Genomic DNA, 14732 nt, shown 5'->3' on the forward strand with positions numbered 1-14732 from the left:
TTCATTACTTGGATATTTCCCATTGAATTATTCTATTTGGAATTTTTCGAATATGAACCTATTTTTCATTAGCTTATAACTCTGCTTTTGCTAAGTATAGAGATCTAATATATAAACCGTTTTTTTTCCGGTAATATATACACCGTTTTATAGGCTATAGTTTTGCTAAGAATATTTTTTTCGACAAAATGCTTACGTTTTGAGTTATTTGCGAAAACCCGTCTAAAAACGTGGTTATTTTGTTGAAAAATGAACATTTTCACTTGCAAATAACTCGAAAAGTGTTGATTTGGTGAAAAAATTCTATAGAACAAAAGTTGCTTAAAATTAGTCAGTTTATCCATTTCGGGACTTATCTTGGACATATATTTTTTCACACCGAGATGGATTGAAATTCACCCCCCGGGCAAAAGCACACATCGGCACCATATCACTTTTTTTCTTTGACATGTTAGCTATGTATATGCCAAATTTCATGTCAATCCAAGCGGTTCTTTAAAATTTACAGCAAAAACCGTGAAAGAATGTACTAGGTATGTAGATATTATTGTTATTTCACTCGCGCATCGATATCGTTGCATATGGAGGTTTCACAGGCGGTGGTCAATCGCGAATAAAACCGGGATGTGTTATTTGTTTGTCTTTCGGCGGATACACGTGTACACGTCACTATTTGTGTTAAACTAGTTCTCACGGAGAAAAGTTTGTTTCTGGAAACGTTCCGTGGAGAAGATCAAGAGGACGATCACCAACTAGACGGTCTGACCAAATAAAGTATTCAGCTGGAAACTCATTCTGCGAAGCTCTTAGAGCAGCTGAAGATAGAGACCAATGAAGAAACATCGTTAGGAATATTGGAAGAAATCACGATCCTCAGTAATGGGGAAACGACAAGAGAGAGAGAGAGAGAGAGAGAGAGAGAGAGAGAGAGAGAGAGAGAGAGAGAGAGAGAGAGAGAGAGAGAGAGAGAGAGTTCTCAAGGAGAAAAATCGTTTGTTTATTACGAGAGGCGGAATCAGAGAGATTAGCGATATTTTAACACGTGGCAGATGTGGTTATTACTAAGAGAGGAGAACAATGCGTGTGTTATCTTTGAGAATCAAAGTCAGAGAGATTCGCGTCAATTCACTTCGACAGGAGGCAACAGAGAGATTCGCGGTATTTTCGCGTGTTAACTAGTGGTTATTACTGAGAGAGTAAAAACCGTGTGTTCTCTTCGAGCGTCCAAACCACAGAGAGAGAGAGAGAGAGAGAGAGAGAGAGAGAGAGAGAGAGAGAGAGAGAGAGAGAGAGAGAGAGAGAGAGTTTGGATTATTTAAAATTGTCTGTATTTCTAAAGGAGTGGGGTAGAGTCAGTAATAGGAATTATTAATACGGGTTGGATTTTATTTAAGGGTGATAATTTAGGATTAGGATTTAAGAGCAAGCATATTTATATCGGTATTTTCATCACATATGAACACACTTACCAACAAATACTTCAATATTAATCGGCTTATACACCAATTTCGCCGGTTTGTACGAAGTGTTTTCCACTCGAACATAAGCGCTAACTTCACGCATCCCAACTTCATTCCAAGCTTCGCAAACGTATGTAGCCGTGTCAGATTCTTGAACATTGCCAATTTCTAGTAGAGTTCTGTCTTCGCTGAGCTTAATTCTACCACCAGCATCATTGGGAAGAACTTCTTCGTCGTTTTTGAACCAAGTTATTTCCGGGATGGGAGTACCTGAAGCGACGCATTCCAGCTTGATGTTGTTTCCAACTTGGGTGTTTATGTTTTCAGGTTGTATGCTGAACACTGGCGGAGCTGAAATTATACAAAAAAGATGAATACACATTTTCATTTAGTTACAAAACGAAACCAAAGCAGTCTTATATCTTAGTTCGCTCAGAGAGAGCGCTACAAGTACCCTAACCTGTTTCAAAACTTAATAGTTTATCATCAGAGGATGGATATGTATAGTATTTTTACTACAAAAGCGATATTACGTAGGTCAAAATTTTTGACGTAAGAGAACTGTCAAAACATTTGAATGTGACTTTTCATTATTGCCATGATTATAATAAACATGGCAATAATGAAAAGTCACATTCTAATGTTTTGACAGTTCTCTTACGTCAAAAATTTTGACCTACGTAATAACGTTTTTGTAGTAAAAATACTATAGCTACCACTGAACCAACTAAAATAATTCAGGCTCACTAGCCCCGGATTGCAACTAACGAAATGGCTGGGATGTCTAAGCAACATCTACTAGAAACAAGTCAAAGTTATAAAATCTTCAATCCAATAAAATATAAAATAATATTAAATTGAAAACCTTATTGGGACCATTTTTATGGTTACACCTCCGTGAGTTCTAACAATGCAAGCTAAACGGATGCTGGAGCATGAAGATGAGGGAATTCTACAATTTACAATTCACAACTCATCTCTTCAGCGCGGAAAAGTTTCAACGAAAAATGGAAAGCCTTGGACAGATGAGTTGTGAATTGTAAATTGTAGAATTCCCTCATCTTCATGCTCCAGCATCCGTTTAGCTTGCATTTTTAGAACTCACGGAGGTGTAACCAAAAAAAATGGTTCCAATAAGGTTTTCAATTTAATATTAATTTATATTTTATTGGATTGAAGATATTTTAACTTTCACTTATTTCTAGTATATGTTGCTTTGATCGAGTACAACATCACAAATTAATTAAAATACTAAAGGATAAAGGAGTTGATAGTCAAGATGTACGAATCATAGAAAAATTATACTGGCGTCAAACAGCGACAGCTTGCATAAATGGAAAATCAACAGAAATATGCAAAATACAAAGAGGCGTCAGACAGGGTTGTATACTGTCCCCACTGTTGTTCAATTTGTATTCAGATAAAATATTTAAGGAAGCGCTGCATAATTTGGAATGGGGTGTGAAGGTTAATGGAATTCTGATAAATACAATCAGATATGCAGACGATACAGTTATTTTAAGTGATGATATGAATGGATTACAACACCTTTTAAATGCCATTGACAGAGTGGGAGAGAGTTTGGCCTAAATATAAACTGTTCAAAAACAAAATACATGGTATTTAGCCGTTTGGCCCATCAAGATTCACGGTTATATGTTGATGGTCATATAATTCAAAGAGTACCCAGTTTTAAATATCTTGGTTGCCATATTACTGAACAACTAGATCCAGATAAAGAGATAAAATGTAGAATCGAGCTAGCCCGCACGACATTTTTAAAAATGAGGTCATTCTTCTGTAATGATACCTTGCAACTTCAACTTCGAAAGCGCATGATTAAATGCTACATTTGGTCAGTCCTCTTGTATGGTGTCCAAGCATGGACATTAAAAATATCCACTTGTAACCGTTTGGAGGCCTTTGAAATGTGGCTGCACAGACGTATTCTGAAAATACCATGGGCGGCTATGCTGACAAATGTGGCAGTCCTTAAGAGAGCAAATGCTACCCGCGAGCTGCTTGATAACATCAAATATAGAAAGATGGCCTATTTTGGACACGTAGTAAGGGGAGACCGGTATAATATTCTTCAACTTATTATGATGGGTAAAATCGAAGGACGCAGAGGAATTGGTAGAAAGCAGGCCTCTTGGTTGAAGAATATCCGGGAGTGGACAGAAATAAAGAAAGCAGAACACCTATTTAGAATAACTCGAGACAGAGACAGTTTCGCCATGTTAATCGCCAACGTCAAGGGGACTTGATAGGGCACGTTAAGAAGAAGAATATGTTGCTTAGACATCCCAGCCATTTGGTTAGTTGCAATCCGGGGCTAGTGATCCTTAAATATTTTAGTTGGTTCAGAGGTAACTACATATCCATCCTCCGATGATAAACTAATAAGTTTTGAAACCTCTCTGAACGAACTAAAATATAAGACGGCTTTGGTTTCGTTTTGCAACTAAATGAACATATTAGTTCACTTTTATTTCGTTAGTTTACTCCTATAGAGTATAAGGGTTCATTTTTCGTTGGAACTTTTCCGCTCTGTACAGATGATTTGTGAATTGTACATTGTAGAATTCCCTCATCTTCATGCTACAGCATGAAGATCCAATAGAACACTTTATGCAAGTAGTATTTTTTATCTATATTTGGGTGGCATATGCAGCAGCTTAACTTATTATGTAGTTACTAAGGTAGACTGTGAAATTTGCAATTTATTTAAATTTTGCAATTGATTGTTTCTGTTTTACTTCATTATTTTTTAATTATATTGACGATTTATGTAATTTTAGTATTATGTGGTTGTTATTGTTTTATTTTCATGACTCTTTGTAAGCTTTGTCGATAAAATTGTACAATCTTCAATGACAATAAAGCATATTTCTATTATAGCATCCGTTTGGCTTGCATTTTTAGAAGTCACGGAGGTGTACCCATAAAAATGATCCCAATAAGGTTTTTAATTTAATATTATTTTATATTTCATTGCATTTAAGACTTATAACTTTGACTTATACAAAAAATATGTATTTAAGTAGTCAGCTCAAAGTTAATCGATTATACCGGGTGGCAAAATCGTCAAACGGGCTCATGGTTAATTCTAAACTGTTGAATTCCTGCTTCCCCAATTTTTTTATCAAAAGTCATTAAATACTGTTTGTAGAGGACTGAAATCTGTATCCCTAAATATGTATTGAAAAGATAGAAGGAATATAGGGAGACTGTGATGACTGAGGCAGATGTAAAGGAACTCTACACGACCTTACAAAACTTTGTCTGTATATGTAGGCTCTAAAGCCTGTTTTTTCTTCAATATTAGTCTCCTAAATTGTTTAAATTATCGCACCATCTTTTTCTTGGTCTGCCAATACTGCTTCGTCCATTTGGTGACTTATCTCGTGCTATTCGTACTATCCTATCCTCTCCCATTCTACGAATGTGTTCGTTCCACTCCTGTTTCCGTTTTGTTACCCATCCATTTATGTCTTCTACATTGCATGCTCTTCTTGTGTTTTCGCTTCTCTCCCTATCCAACAGACTTTTTCCTGATATTCGTTCAAGTACTTTCATCTCTGTTGTTTCTAGTAGTGGTCTCGTTTTAGATGTGTCAGGTCTTGTCTCCGCCGTGTATGTCAATATAGGTCTAATTGTTGCTTTATAGATTCTTGCTTTTATCTTAGGTGTTTGTTCTTCCAGATTGTGTCTTTAAGAGATCCCTCCGCTTTACTTGCTTATAAGCTTTGTTGTCGTACTTCTTCTTCAACATATCTGTAACTAGTTATATCTATTCCCAGATATCTAAGGCTTGCTTCCTGCTTTATTATTTTTTCATCAATTTCGATTTTACATCGTAGTGGGTATTTAGATGTTGTCATATATTTGGTTTTTTCTGCTGATATTATCATATTGTATTTTCTTAGCTGTTGTATTGAAGATGTGTATGAATACCTTATAGACCGGACAGTATCGCCGCCCCCGCTAGCGAAATTATTCCTATTCGATTTTTTTGCACAAACTTACTCAAAAATAGGTCCTTATAACATATCCACAGGGTGCCGGGCGGTGCCGTGGTGGAAAAATTTTTTAAACAATTTTTTTTAAACAAATTCACAAAAATAATTTTTTTATTTCGAACAAATTTTTTTTAGATAAATTGGCTTATTCTGAGCAAAAAAGGTCTCTTGTCATTTTTTTCTAAAATTGATTGTTGTCGAGTTAATTGTGATTAAAAATTTGAAAAATGCGAAAATAGCCATTTTCAAGGCTTAATAACTCGAGTAAATATTATTATTATGAAATTCAAAAAGTGATCAAATCAAGTATCAAACCCCTTCTTCAAGGTCCTGAAGAGATATTTCTCATTATTTTATTACAAAGCTGTTATTTTTAATTACTAACAATTAGCGCTATATTCCAGGATGTATCCGTCGCCCCCGTTAGTGAAATTATTCCGATTCCATTTTTTTGCAGAAACTTACTCAAAACGAGGTCCTTATAACATATCCACAGGGTGCCGGGCGGTGATGTGGTCGAAAAATTTTTTAAATAATTTTTTTTTAAACAAATTCACAAAAATATTTTTTTTATTGCGAACGATTTTTTTTAGACAATTTGGGTTATTCTGAGCAAAAAAGGTCTCTTGTGATTTTTCTCTTAAATTGATTGTTGTCGAGCTATATGGCCATTTTCGCATTTTTCAAATTATAAATCGCGTATAATTCGACAACAATCAATTAAAAAAAAAATCACAAGAGACATTTTTTGCTCAGAATGTCCAAAATTATCTAAAAAAAATTTGTTCGAAGTGAAAAAATTATTTTTGTAAATTTGTTTAAAAAAATTGTTTAAACAATTTTTCGACCACGTCACCGCCCGGCACCCTGTGGATATGTTATAAGGACCTCGTTTTGACTAAGTTTCTGCAAAAAAATGGAATCGGAATAATTTCACTAACGGGGGCGACGATACATCCTGGACTATAGCGCTAATTGTTAATAATTAAAAATAACAGCTTTCTAATAAAATAATGACAAAAATCTCTTCAGGACCTTGAAGAAGGAATTTAAAACTTGATTTGGTGACTTTTTGAATATCATAATAATAATGTTTAATCGAGTTATTAGGCCTTGAAAATGACCATTTTCGCATTTTTCAAATATTTAATCGCATATAACTCGACAACAATCAATTTTAGAAAAAAATGACAAGAGATCTTTTTTACCCAGAATAAGCCAATTTATCTAAAAAAAATTTGTTCGAAATGAAAAAATTATTTTTGTGAATTTGTTTAAAAAAAATGTTTAAACAATTTTTCGACCACGGCACCGCCCGGCACCCTGTGGATATGTTATAAGGACCTCTTTCTGAGTAAGTTTGTGCAAAAAAATCGAATCGGAATAATTTCGCTAGCGAGGGCGACGATACTGCGCCCGGTCTATTACAAAAGTATTCGTTCTATTACCACGTATTTAATCCATTATATTATACAATTATATTACCATGTGAATACCTTACAAAATTCTATAAATAAATAATAAACTTTTAAATACCTCTAATGATAATGTTGGCTTCAGCTTTGACTCTACCCTTATTATTGATCGCTTCACATTGGTAACTACCATGATCTGTTGCTTCGATATCTTTTACCACTAACGAACCATCTTGCAGGTAGATATGCTTGTTAGATGGTGGTATCCTGATGCCATTTTTAGCCCACTTTATGACAGGACTGGGATTTCCTTCAGCATTGCACCTCAATATGATTTCGGGGTCTCCGGTGGAAGCATAAGTGTTTGCTGGTGATTGTGTAAATCTGGGAGATCCTACAAAAGATAAGTCTTGTTAATGAGGAAAAGATGTCCGGTATCTTTATCCGGCTCGAAGGACCAAAGTGTAAATTGCATATTAATATAATACGAATGCTCTATGCTTACATAATATAATTTTCGAATTATGAAATTAGTGCCACAGAACAATTGTCTTCACTTGACCGATATTAAACCCATATCACTATTGTTCTAGGCTCATACACTCCTTATACAGGTCCTTATGTACTTACAAATTGAAGATTTTGACGTTATTTATAATTCATAAAATTGCAGAGATATATTTTCACACTTACCAAAATACTTTTCGTGCAGTTCTTCTGGTTTTTCTACCACCATCTTAGCTGGGGCAGATGTTTCTTCCTTTTCGGGGGTTTTCGCAATGCACTCATAGTATCCATCGTCGTTTTCATTGGCGTTTTGGATAAGAAGTGTTCCGTTATCCATGATAATATATTTTTGGTGATCCGAGGGCAATTCCTGTTCGTCTCTCATCCAAAAGATTGATACTGATGGATCGTAGACTTTACAGGTGAAGACGGCATTTTGGCCCCAGGATATTTTGATATCTCGTGGTCCTTCCTTTATCAAACCAGACTCTGAAAAATATATTGTTGATTTGCTTTTCATGATGAAAATGGAGAAAATTAACAAGTACAAGTTATGCAAGATCATAATAACACCACAAAAATAAACAGTTAGTAGTAGTTCCAACACTTACCACAGTGTAGGTGTTCCGCGTCTGCTTCCTTTAAAGGCATTCCTTGCATTTCTACGGGATATTTGCAATGTGCCGAACCTTCCACGGAATTAGAAGCAAACATGTGCGACAACCATAACATATCGCAATTGCAAACCAAGGCATTATGATCCAAACGAAGTCTTTCCAGACTTGGTAAATGTTGGAAACCTTCTTCTGGGAGATGCTTCAAACGGTTGTGGTAGAGGTTTCTAAAAAAAATCAGTAGAACAATTTAATAGAATAAAAAGATACATAATAGAACAAAAACAGATTGGAAAAGTCATCTATCTATATTAAAAATGTAGTGAAGCAAGATGAGTTCAACTTTGGTCGATGATTAACAACTTACATTTGCCTAAATTGAATTATATGGATTTAAAAGGCTAGAGTAATAAAAAAACAAGGTCATAGAAATTAGAAACAACCATACGGAGTAATTAGTCCTGTCGCCAGGGGGGGTACAACGGCCTTCTTAATTCAGATGGACTTACATAAGTTTTTTTTGACCGGATCAGTTGACCGGTAACAGTTGATCCGGATGTCGATAAGATTGTTATAAACAAAGAAGTTGAGGAATTACATAACAGCGATTTCTCGCAAAACAAAACATTTTTTTGTATTTTTTGGGTCATTCTAACCAAAAAAATGTTCCTACAAGTTTTTTCGTAGGATGCATAGTTTTCGAGATAAACGCGGTTGAACTTTCAAAAAATCGAAAAATTGCAATTTTTGAACCCGAATAACCTTTGAATAAGAAATAAAATAGCAATTCTGCTTACCGCCTTTAAAAGTTTGAGTCAAATTATATCTGTTTTGAATATTTGCATTGCTAAAAATTTATTTTTTGATTGTTAAAAAAAGCTATAAACACATAGTGTTTCCCGTGCCTAATACATGCATTTTAATGCATGCTACGTAGAAATAGCCTCGCTTGCACTTTTACCTCTTCTACCTACTCGTTCGATTTTAAATGAGAAATCATTAAAAACATCACTCAAGCACTAGGTGTTTATAGCTTTTTTTAACAATAAAATAATAAATTTTTAGCAATACAAATAATTAAAACCGATATAATTTGACTTGAACTTTCAAATGCGGTAAGCAGAATTGCTATTTTATTTTTTAATCAAAAGTTATTCGGGTTCAAAAATTGCAATTTTTCGATTTTTTGAAAGTTCAACCGCGTTTATCTCGAAAACTATGCATCATACGAAAAAATTTGTAAGAACATTTTTTGGTTAGAATGGCCCAAAAAATACAAAAAAATGTTTTGTTTTGCGAGAAATCGCTGTTATGATTCCTCAACTTCTTGGTTTATAACAATCTTATCGACATCCGGATCAACTGTTACCCAAAAAATTCGTGTTCTACAGGTCAAAATACATAAAAACAACTTGGGTAAGTCCATCTGAATACAGGAGGCCGTTGTACCCCCTCTGGCGACAGGACTAAATAGAATAGAACCAATACAAGTAGACTCACTAATGTACCTATGAAGACGACCTAGTTCTTTCATCAGACAGTTACGGAAAACTGAAGGAACTGCGATATTGGGACGGAGTGATAGAAATATTACAATGGAAATAAACAAAGATACGAGAAAGATAAACATAATAAAAAATAAAGACAAAACACAGAATAAAACAATCAAAATCATAGAAATATAATGGGAGATAGTTGTAACATATGATTACGTAGGGACGATAATTTCTAATGATTGAAAAATAGACATTACAGAAAAACAGGAATATGAAATATCTTGGAAATATTACAGTATCACTGTATGGAGAGATACAGTAATTAGACAACAGACAAACAGGGAACCTTTAGTAGGAAAAAATCAGAGGAAACAGTTGGACGGGTACGGTCATCTAATGAAAAAAAAAACGAAAACAATGTATTAACTAAGAGGATAATACAAACAAAGGGAACAAAGAAAAAGAAAAAATACGAGTAGGCTACAGGCAATTGGACAAGAAGGAGAAAAGACTATGGAAGAAAACTGGAAAAAATGTATAAGCAACAAGCATTAAAGTAAAATAACTCTGAAAGATATATTACATATTACAGTGGAAATTGCTTATAGCGTCATTGAAGGGTCCAGTAAAAAAATGACGTTATATCAGAGTGACGCTATACAAGAGGTAGAAAAAAATGAGATTTTAACGAGGCAAAATTTTATTACAGCATTAAGGATAAAAAAAAATAAGAAATAAAACCTATTATGTATATAAAACTTACATTTTATGAAAAAGTTCTGTAATGCTGAAAAAAGACAATTATTTTCTTCTGCACAACCCTTTCCGAAAAAAAATGACAACCGTCTTTAAAATTTTATGACGCTATAGACGAGGGTTACCTTATTTTTAGCCGATAAAACCGGGTTTTTAATAATGTTATTGAATAGGTTTTGGCCGGACCTATTAAAAATTGACGTTACAACCGAGATGACGTAACTACCGAGGCCGTAATATCCAAGTTCCACTGTATAATCTTTTTCTTCTTCTTAATCTACCACTCCTAGATCATTATTTGGTCATTTATGAAGAATAATGTAAAAAGCGTGTCATCGGCATTCCCATGCTTCTACATTTTTCCATTTATTTCCCTTAAGATTTATTGTTAATAATAAATAAAGAGTTTCATAATATTTTGGCGCCGTATGTCAAGAGATTACAATTGATTTACTAACATGTTTCTTATACAATTCTACTATTTGTTGAAATGGCCTTGCAATTATAGTACTAAATTTAAGTTTATCTTCAAAACAGGAAACTATCTGACAAGATAACTGTACATAAATTTCTCTTTAATATTCGTTTAAGATTTGCATTATGGTACTTTATGAAGATTTCAACGTATCGCAAAAGACAATTGGAACTCTGATGATTTGTAATGGCATAAGTCTGATATAACAGGGTATCCCAATACTAAGAACACAGTTATCCAACAACATATTTCTTTTGATATTATTTACTATAAGCAATCTCTATACGCTGTTTAAAGATTTTAAGACAGTACTATTTTAATATCGTCTTCTAATTCAACTGTGCGGCTGTTTCCCCTAGCCCTTGCCTGTGTTCGCTATTTTCCTTCGAATATTTATTTCTATTCTGATCTATTTTGCCCGTGTTTTTAATTGAGAATACCTCTTTCGTTCTACGATACCTAATGCTGATGTCATGGGCTTAGACGGCAAGTTTTTTTTGTAACTGGCACTCTTTTACTGGCTAATGCTCACTTACTGTAGTTTGAATTAATGACCTACTATTGTTTTCTTCCTTCTCCTTTTCTTGTTTCCTCTTCTTGTTTTCTTCTCCTTCTTTAGATGATGTGTTCGTATTCAGACGATTAGTTGGCCATCATCATGTGTACAATTTCTTGAAACTTTTATCGGTTGCTGCATGAAATAATTCGTCTACTGTAAAACAGCAATGTCTAATATTACGCAGCCATGAGTTTCTTTTTCGACCAATCCATCTCTTGTTTGATTGTGTACAGTTAATTTAATAATACATTAAAATGAAATATAAAAGTGTGAACATTTATGAAATATTCATATGAAAAGTGGTCTTGGGCAGACTTATCCTAACCCTATTATAGTGTTAGTAGTACCTAATTCTCTTACAATATAATTGTTAATGCATATATAGTAAATGCCTCTTTATCAAATTATTAAAATGAAGATATAATAAAAACTTACAATCTTTTAAGTGAAGGAAGATTTGAAAAAGTTCCGGGATATATCTCCTCTAGTTGATTATGGTGCAAATACCTGAAATAAAACAAAAAAGATAACATTTGTGTTAATCACTAGGTAATTAACACATAGAAGAAGCATAAGGCCGTCCGCACATGGGTCCATCGAAGACACGTCTCGAAGTTCGCGCGTCTTGCTCGTCTTGTACGAACTCTGCGGCACAAGCGATTGCTCTCCGCACACTATAGTCGATTCAGTTTGCTCACATCTTCCAACTAGGAAGGACGCATTTTTTATATTACTCTGGGCTAATTAGCAAAATACAAGGAAAAGTTATTTACCAGCAATTTTATTGCTGGAATCGAATCTTATTATTGTATGTATTAATAATATAGGTATGCAAAGTCCGCAGATAGTGTGCTACTTTTTTTATAAACAAAATGGCGCCCGAAAATCGTGTTTATTTCAATTTTTGCTCTATAACTCCAAAGATTTTAACTTTACACCAAAAAGACTCAAATAAAAATTCACCGCAATTAAATTTTGCAAAGAGACCTGTCTTTCGCGATTCACTTCGACGAAAACTTTCCCCGGAAAAAGCGGGGTTTTCCAACAAAATCTTTAATTTTCAACTAAAATTTTAGATAAGTAATTGTTAATCAATAATTAAATAACTTGGTAATGTAAAAGCCCTTTTCGTATAGATTACAATTCCAGAAGCCGATGGAAATTAAATGAACAGTTTAGCAACAATTGAATTGTTAATTAAAAATTTACGGTCGCTATAATAACGACAATAATTATGGTGCATAAGAATAGCTATGATTTTTTTATAAAAAGACACTATACCTATCTAATGTACTTTACAGAATTGAATTTGGTATATCTAAGCGGCCTCAGGAATATTTTAAAATTATAATCAATTTTTTGGCTTATAAACAAATAGAATATCTCGGGAAATATTAAACTAAATTAAATTGTGAAAGCGGTATTCGAAAAACAGCGGCAGGATGCTTCTTTCAAACGAAAAACCTTTAATTATGATGAGTGGTTCCTGAGATACAACCGGTCAAAGTTGACCGGAATTTACGGCAAAGATATAAACAATAGAATCATAATTTTCAAACCATCACCTTTTTGTTTTTATCCTCTTTCTCCTCACCAATTTTCATATCTTTAAAATACTCATAACATATATTATTATAATAAAAACTATCGATAATACGCGTGAAAATTGCCAAAAATAGCCAAATTCCAATCAAAAATTAGGTTGGAGAAAATGCAACCCTCAAAGTTCAAAATCGGTATACGTTAAAAAAAATGCATTTTCTCGGCTTCCCATGGATTAATTTCCTTCATTCTTTCTTTGTTCCCAAGTAACTCGAGTGGAGCCATCGAACTAACGCATTATTAAATGTCAAACTTGCTTTTGTTTTGTTATAATAGATTAATTTATTTATAAGAACAGAAAACTACATATTTTTTCCAGTTATATATTTTCCATAGGTTTTTTTTAGATAAACTTACTACAAGTGTACCTTTTAAAGTTAAAAACATAAATATTCTCATTTGAAAGCTATATAATTATTTAAACAATTTTTATCTAAACAAATTAAAATTTTGTGTTAAAATAAATAATTTAATTTATTATAACAAAACAAAAGCAAGTTTGACAATTATAATAAATAAATTAATTTGCGTAATAAATAATGCGTTAGTTCGATGGCTCTACTCGAGTTACTTGGAAACAAAAAAAGAATGAAGGAAATTTCTCCATGGGAAGCCGAGAAAATGCATTTTTTTAACGTATACCGATTTTGAACTTTGAGTGTTACATTGTCTCCAACCTAATTTTTGATTGGAATTTTGCTATTTTTGGCAATTTTCACACGTATTATCGATAGTTTTTATTATAATAATATATGTTATGAGTATTTTAAGGATATGAAAATTGGTGTGGAGAAAGAGGACAAAAATAAAAAGGTGATTGTTTTAAAATTATGATCCTTTTGTTTATATCTTTGCCGTAAATTCCGGTCAATTTTGACCGGTTGTATCTCAGGAACCACTCGTCATAATTAAACGTTTTTCCTTTTAGAAGAAGCATCCTGCCGCTGTTTTTCGAATACCGTTTTTCCAATTTAATTTAGTTTAAAATTTTCCCAGATATTCTATTTGTTTATAAGCCAAAAAATTCTTTATAATTTTAAAATATTCCTGAGGCCGCTTAAATAGTCCAATATCAATTCTGTAAAGTACATTAGATAGGTATAGGTCTTTTTATGAAAAAATCATAGTTGTTCTTCTGCATCATAATTATTGTCGTTATTATAGCGACCGTAAATTTTTAATTAACAATTCAATTGTTGCTAAACTGTTTATTCAATGTCCATGGGCTTCTGGAATTATAATCTATACTAAAAGGGCTTTTACATTACCAAGTTATTTAATTATTGATTAACAATTACTTATCTAAAAGTTTAGCTGAAAATTAAAGATTTTGTTCGCTTTTTCCGGAGAAAGTTTTCGTCGAAGTAAATCGGAAAAAACACGTCTCTATGCAGAATTTAATTGTGGTGAATTTTTATTTGAGTGTTTTTGGTGTAAAGTTAAAATCTTTAGAGTTATAGAGCAAAAATTGAAAAAACACGATTTTAGGGCGCCATTTTGTTTATAAAAAAAGTAGCACACTATCTGCGGACTTTGCATACCTATATTATTAATATATATAATCATAGGATTCGATTCTAGCAATAAAATTGCTGGTAAATAAGTTTTCCCAAAAATGGCCTATTCTCCGATAATCAGCCCAGACTATATGTATATCAACCAAAACGACCATTTCGATCTATGCAAAGTACGGTATTGTTACATTTTTAATATAATTTGTATACAATGAGCATTATACAATTAAGGGTATTTCTCTACTTCCCAACGAATTTTATAATAAAAACCTAGAAACAGAAGTTCAATGTTTTCAGAATTTTATATTACAA

General features: G+C 33.2%; 1 protein-coding gene across 1 annotated transcript in view; it reads right to left on the minus strand.

Moving 5' to 3' along the window:
• Positions 1 to 14732, minus strand: part of LOC114337047 (peroxidasin) — a 62782-nt gene that overhangs the window by 19033 nt on the left and 29017 nt on the right. The window contains exons 3-7 of the mRNA XM_028287463.2: positions 11740 to 11811; positions 8016 to 8245; positions 7591 to 7893; positions 7019 to 7291; positions 1470 to 1811 (exon numbers count right to left, since the gene is read on the minus strand). Of these exons, the coding sequence (XP_028143264.2) occupies positions 1470 to 1811; positions 7019 to 7291; positions 7591 to 7893; positions 8016 to 8245; positions 11740 to 11811 (1220 nt within the window). The remainder of the gene's footprint in view (positions 1 to 1469; positions 1812 to 7018; positions 7292 to 7590; positions 7894 to 8015; positions 8246 to 11739; positions 11812 to 14732) is intronic.

This window comes from Diabrotica virgifera, chromosome 5, assembly GCF_917563875.1.
Source record: "Diabrotica virgifera virgifera chromosome 5, PGI_DIABVI_V3a".
Classification (NCBI taxonomy): domain Eukaryota; kingdom Metazoa; phylum Arthropoda; class Insecta; order Coleoptera; family Chrysomelidae; genus Diabrotica; species Diabrotica virgifera.